Source organism: Clupea harengus, chromosome 19, assembly GCF_900700415.2.
Source record: "Clupea harengus chromosome 19, Ch_v2.0.2, whole genome shotgun sequence".
NCBI classification, from domain to species: domain Eukaryota; kingdom Metazoa; phylum Chordata; class Actinopteri; order Clupeiformes; family Clupeidae; genus Clupea; species Clupea harengus.
In genome coordinates this window covers 21,155,034-21,161,033 of record NC_045170.1, presented here as the reverse complement: position 1 = coordinate 21,161,033, position 6,000 = coordinate 21,155,034, and the positions used below count along the sequence as shown (strand labels likewise).

At 47.2% G+C, this 6,000-nt stretch overlaps 1 protein-coding gene across 3 annotated transcripts in view; it reads right to left on the bottom strand.

Moving 5' to 3' along the window:
- LOC105903669 (TGF-beta receptor type-2-like) overlaps positions 1–6,000 on the bottom strand; it is a 29,263-nt gene that overhangs the window by 7,505 nt on the left and 15,758 nt on the right. For all 3 annotated transcript variants that reach the window (XM_031586049.2, XM_031586052.2, XM_031586050.2), the window contains 2 exons: positions 2,842–3,647; positions 1,925–2,066 (listed from right to left, as the gene is read on the bottom strand). In XM_031586049.2, coding sequence (XP_031441909.1) covers positions 1,925–2,066; positions 2,842–3,647 — 948 coding nt within the window. The remainder of the gene's footprint in view (positions 1–1,924; positions 2,067–2,841; positions 3,648–6,000) is intronic.

Below are 6,000 nucleotides of genomic sequence, written 5' to 3'. Positions count from 1 at the left end.
CGCTCTCTCTCTCTCTCTCTCTCTCTCTCTCTCTCTCTCTCTCTCTGCTACTTGCTTCTACTCCCATGTCTCTTTCTCCCTTAATCTTTCCTACTGTCTGCAATTGTGAGTGTGTGTGTGTGTGTGTGTGTGTCTAAAAGCGAAAAGTGTGTGTGTGTGTGTATGTGTGTGTCTGGGCATGTATGTGGGTGTGGATAAGTGTATGTGTGTATGTGTGTGTTTATTTAAAAAAGAGAGAGAGTGTGTGCGTTTTCCAGTTTATGTCTGTCTATATTGGTGTGTGTGTATGTGTGTTGTGTGTGTGTGTGTGTGTGTGTGTGTATGAGAAACAGAGAGAAAGAGATGGGAAAGAGAGGGAAAGAGAGAGGGGTGTGCGGAGGAGAAGGGGGTTATTTACAGCCCCAGGGCTACAGGCTCAGTGCAGGAGACATCCTGGCCTACGCAGAGAGAGAGAGAGAGAGAGAGAGAGAGAGAGAGAGAGAGAAAAAGAGGGAAAGGGAAAGAACGAGAGAGAGAGGGAGAGAGAGCCGGAGTCTGCTGCTGGACTTGTCCTACTTCTTAGCAGACAGTCGCGCCACTCAAACCATCTGAGCGGCCTCTGGAAACACAGGCGCCTTATGGAAGCCTGCTGGGAACATTTCAGGCAAACACTGGAAAAACAGCCGTGGACACAGAAAATAAACAGAGGCGCAGTCATGGATGGATGGATGAATGAATGAAAGGATGTATAAATAAATGACTGGGGCTTTATAATCTATAGCATTTTGGAGGGTGGATGTGTATGTATGTTTCACAACGTGCTTTTGAAAATCGTATGTCTTGCCGTTCCTGTTTCGGAGCCAGTGGCCGCAGCGCGGCTAAGTTAGGCCAATGGGTTTGGTCCACCAGTGCATCCCGTAGCGTACAGCTATGTCTGCGCGCGGTGTGGCCTGGTGCCAACGAGAACAAACGGCAACGACAGCTTGCATGCATTTTTGAGGGTCACTCGCTCACTGTTGTTTTCTCATTCACGGTTTCAAGCCAGCCTATTTAAAGGGCCCCATTAGAGTGTGTGTGTGTGTGTGTGTGGTGGTGGTGATGGTGGTAGTGGGGGGGATGCGGTGTGTGTGGGTGGGGGGGTGTTGGGGCAACGATCGCAAAAACAGGAAATGGTGGTGGGCCGGGCACAGGATCAGGCAGGCACTGAGAGGCGCTCTATCAGTGGCCTGACACAATGGAGACGGGCCTTCACTAACAAACACAAACAGCTCCTCAGAGACAGCCAGAGAGAGGAGGGGAAATGAAAACAACCCCCAATGAAATATGGCCCATGTGGGCTGCCATAGGTAATCAGCTCTTTCTGCGATTCCCACACATATATAGGCCTGGGCAGAGGCAAACAGGAACTAAGGGACATTAGCGAGGCCAGGGGACTCTACTCCTACTCCTCCTCCTCCTCCTCCAACAGATAAATATCAGGGCAAACACCTTTGAGTTTACACGTTGAGAGCCAGTCAAAATCAGTACCCTCCCCCCACACACACACACTTTCTTGATATATTTCAATTTAGGCGAATGGGTGAGTATAACAGCCCACTATCTTGCCCCATTCTCCCTGACTAAACAAACACTGAGAATATGGAAGCATCCATAGTAGAAATACAGATTGCAATTCTCACAGTGAGGTTTAGGCACACAACAGCTTGTTGGATGTATGGATGGGTAGACAAATAAATAGACAGATAGATAGATAGATAGACAGATAGATAGATAGATAGATAGATAGATAGATAGACAGACAGACAGATAGATATACAGACAGACAGATAGATAGATAGATAGATAGATAGATAGATAGACAGACAGATAGACAGACAGATAGATAGACAGACACATAGATACTTCATTGATTAAGAATTAGGAAAACATTTGAACACGACCGTACCCCCTATGGCGTCGCAGCGCGAGGTGATCTCCCATAAGACCAGGGACATGGAGTAGACGTCTGTCTGCTTGAAGGACTCTGTGTTCTCCAGGTTGATGCGGGACTCCAGCACCTCTGGGGCCATATATCTGGCTGTTCCCACCTGTGGGAGCACAACAGACACGCAGTGGCACTCCGTCAGAGACTAGGGAGTTTCACAGGATTCAGTAGTGACATACAAAAACGTTCTGTAACTGGGCAAATTTAACGTGCTTTTTACTAGGTTTAAATCGAGTTTATGAGATGTGTTTAAGAGCCGTTAAGTAGCCAAAGTGTGAACACAAATAATGGCATTCTGTCGAGTGGAGAGGCTAAGAAGGTTCAAATTCCCTTATCGATTTATCACTATGCTTATCGGTTTAAGTATTCACACCTGGTGAGGTACGAAGTTTATTACGGAATTAAAGTACTGTCCTTAAGTAGCCCAGGGTGCTGCAAATGTCACATCATTGAGCCCCAGGACAAAGGCAATTCACAAGTTTACAGATTCAATATAAATCATGATTAAGATCCAGCAGAATGTCGAGCACAGGAACTGCTGCTGACAACTTTTCTGTTTGAACTAGTGCTTGAATTAGTACTTTTTTTTTACTCTCAACAAGTCTCCTAGCTTACTGTGACTTTGTAAAATATTTTTTGCCCTAATGTAAAGGTCCAGTATTTAGCAGACGTTTACATCCAAAGCGACTTACATAGACATCCTTATAAGTAAGTTGCCGGGAATCGAGCCCGGGTTGACCACTTTGGAGCGAGATGACGCTAACCACTATACCACTAACACCACTGAAGACATGTAAGCCGCTTTGTAAGTTGTATTGCAAGTCGCTTTGGATAAAAGCGAATTAATGACTATAAATGCAAATGTAATTAATTCTCACCTGCCCACTGTTGGCCAGTTCGTCCACGGACAGTGAGTTGTCCAGCCGCAGTCCCAAGCCGAAGTCGCAGAGGCAGCATGTGAGATCGCCCTTCACCAGGATGTTGGAACTCTTCAGGTCCCTGTGGACGATGGGCACCTTGGGCCGCCCGCAGAGCGTCCGGTCACTGTGCAGGTGTGCCACCCCATGCGCCAGCGAGCTGCCCAGCGTCCGCAGATCGCCCCAGCTCACCACGTGGCGCACCAGGTACTCTTGGAGGTTGCCCAGCGGGTGGTAGGCCGTGATGAGCCAGTACTGCTTCTCCAGCTTGCGCTCCTCGGCAGTAAGGAAGAGCAGCACGTTGTCGTGGCGCAGGTCGGCGTCGGAAAAGATGTCCTTCTCGTTCTTCCAAGACAGGTATTCCTCGCTGAGGAAAATCTTGATGGCGACGGTCTGGAAGGGCTCGCCGGTGGCCGAGGCGCCCTGCTTTAACTTGGCCTTGTAGACCTCGGCAAAGCGGCCCTTGCCCACCTGGGCGTCCAGCTCAATAGGCAGAAGCTCGTTGTTGTGGTTGAGGCTGTTGGCCAGCGTGGAGCTGCTGTCGGAGTGGTCGTCGTCCAGCATGATGGCGTGCACGTCGCTGAAGTCTGGAGCCCGCCCGCCTTTGCGCCTGCCCCGGGCCACTTGGGCCGTCTTCCAGAGCTTGCGCTGCCTGCCGACCCGGTAGAGGTAGAAGCTGACGATCACCAGCATGGCCAAACCCAGCAGAGGTACCAGGCTGACCAGGATCACAAAGAGAACCTGGAAGTCCTTTTCTTTGCCATTCCCTGAGTAGAGGGGGTGGGAGTTGAGGGTAAATATTCTTAAGATTTTCAACAAAAAGACATGAACTCATTCAAGTATTTATTGAGGCTCACACTAGCTCACTGGTCCCTGGGAAACATCTCAAGAAACTTGCAAGAAAGTTTGTTTTCATGTCAATGCTTCTTGTGTGTATCAGGACTAGACTTCTACTTCAGGTCATATCTATCTGTCTGACTCACATCACCAGATCTGTAGACTTCCTCATAAACATTACAGAGATATTTTTTTAAAACTTCATTGGCTTACAAACACACACACACACACACACACACACACACACACACACACACACATTCTTACTGTCTGTGTCATTATCGTGTTTGTAAACTCCCTGACTTCAGAGCAAGCTTACTACTGCAAAGTAGCAGATAACATATGTCTGTGAGTTATGTCCGGCTTCCACAATATCCTACCTGTAAACAGACAAACTTTAATGACACAGAAAGAGCCAGATGTGACATCAGAACCTGATGGAAATTCAGGTCCCTTGAAAACACTTTCGCTTTGAGTAAGACCACAGTACGTGGTCAAGATACAAAGTCAGCACTATTTTGCCTTTGGTTCCTCTTTTTAGAGAGCATGTTTTAAACAGACGCTAATTCTGCGTAAAATTCCTTTTTCTGGATACAAGTTCAGGAAAAGGAAGTTGCCAACGTGGAACATCTAATGCGGAATTGTTGAAATAGAAACTTGACTAGACGAATGTATGTGGCTCAGCATGACACACACACACACACACACACACACACACACACACAAACACAAAACACAGAATACTTCATTAGAAACTATCTTTTTCTAAGAGAAAAGATTGAATTAGATTCCGTACCAATACTTAATACTGAATATGTTTGGTCCGGGAATGGTTTCGCGTGTATAACTATAACTAGCGTGCATACTGTTGCCATAAACACACAGGGTAAAAGTGATGTATGCAGGTACAAACTAATAAAATACATAAAATTTAAAAGCACAGCACATTTTCCCCAAAGCAAGCCCAGGTCGACTGCTTGCTTGCAATGCTGTTCACTCTACCAACTTAGGGCAGAAAAAGGGGAAGCGGACCATAAATGAAGTATTTACACATATCTGTAGCAATAGTATTTGTGATACCAATCTTATTGCCACGGAATTTGGTAGTAATAGTGACTTTGAAGAAGAAAAAAGGTAAGTGTTTTGTCTTTTCCTGGCAAAAAGGCACCAAAGGAAAACACATCCACACACACTGCTGTGTGTTTATACAGCTTTTAAACTCAGAGTGCAGAGCGCCGTCCTGTCGACTACATGCAGACTGAGGAACGTAGCACTTCACTGTGGAATGTCAATACGCCTCTCCAAAACTAGCATTACCCTAGCGCTCGTTAGCGGAGTACAACGGCCTTCTTCTTCTGCGCTCCTCGGGAGTCAACAAGTCTGCTCTCGTCTCTCCGCGTCAGGTCTAAAGAGGGCCGTGTCTTCAGACCGGCCGATGTCCACATCAAAAAGGACAGCTGCACAACAGATCGAGCATATCACGTGTGACCAAGAGTTACGTCTCCTGTTGTTGCAAGAAGTCGCTGCAATAACGGCATTAATGCAAAACAAATGCGACACAGTGTTTGGTGCATGTGTGTGCTCTCCTGGGGCTCGAGGGCTTGTAAATGGCTTGTTAACACGTTGTCTGGTAAGGTAAACACACTGCGATATTAGCAGATTGTGTTGCAAGACAGAAGGAGGGAGAAAGGGGGAAGAAAGAAGTGGGGCGTAGCAGACACATGACATACCATGCTGCCATCATGCTTTAAACAGACAGGAAACCACATGTCTGCACACTCTTAGCTCTCTCTCAGAGCCATCGCCAGCCAGCAAAATATAACAGAGAGAGAGAGAGAGGGAGAGACAGAGAGTGTGAGGGAGAGAGAGAGAGTGAGGGAGAGAGAGACAGAGAGAGAGAGACAGAGACAGAGAGAGAGAGAGAGAGAGGGAGTGAGACAGAGAGAGAGAGAGACAGAGAGAGAGAGAGAGAGAAAGAAAGAGAGAGATAAGAAAATGATAAGGAGAGAGAGGGGGAAAGAGATGAGGGAGAAACTAAATGACAAAAGACGAGAATATGAAAACCTTGTTGACAGCTTGCACAAACTGTGTGCAGTGTCTGAATGTCTCCCCCACACCGTGACGTCCTGTTTCCGCGCGCACAGGCATCAGATGTTTGTTTATGCTCCTATTTACACCTGCTGGGGTTTTTGGTCACAGAGGCCCTATTCATGTCTGTTTTGGGGCTGGCAGAGGACGAACCAGGCAGGGGGTGGGTGCTGTCTTGTCATCGGCTGCACGTTG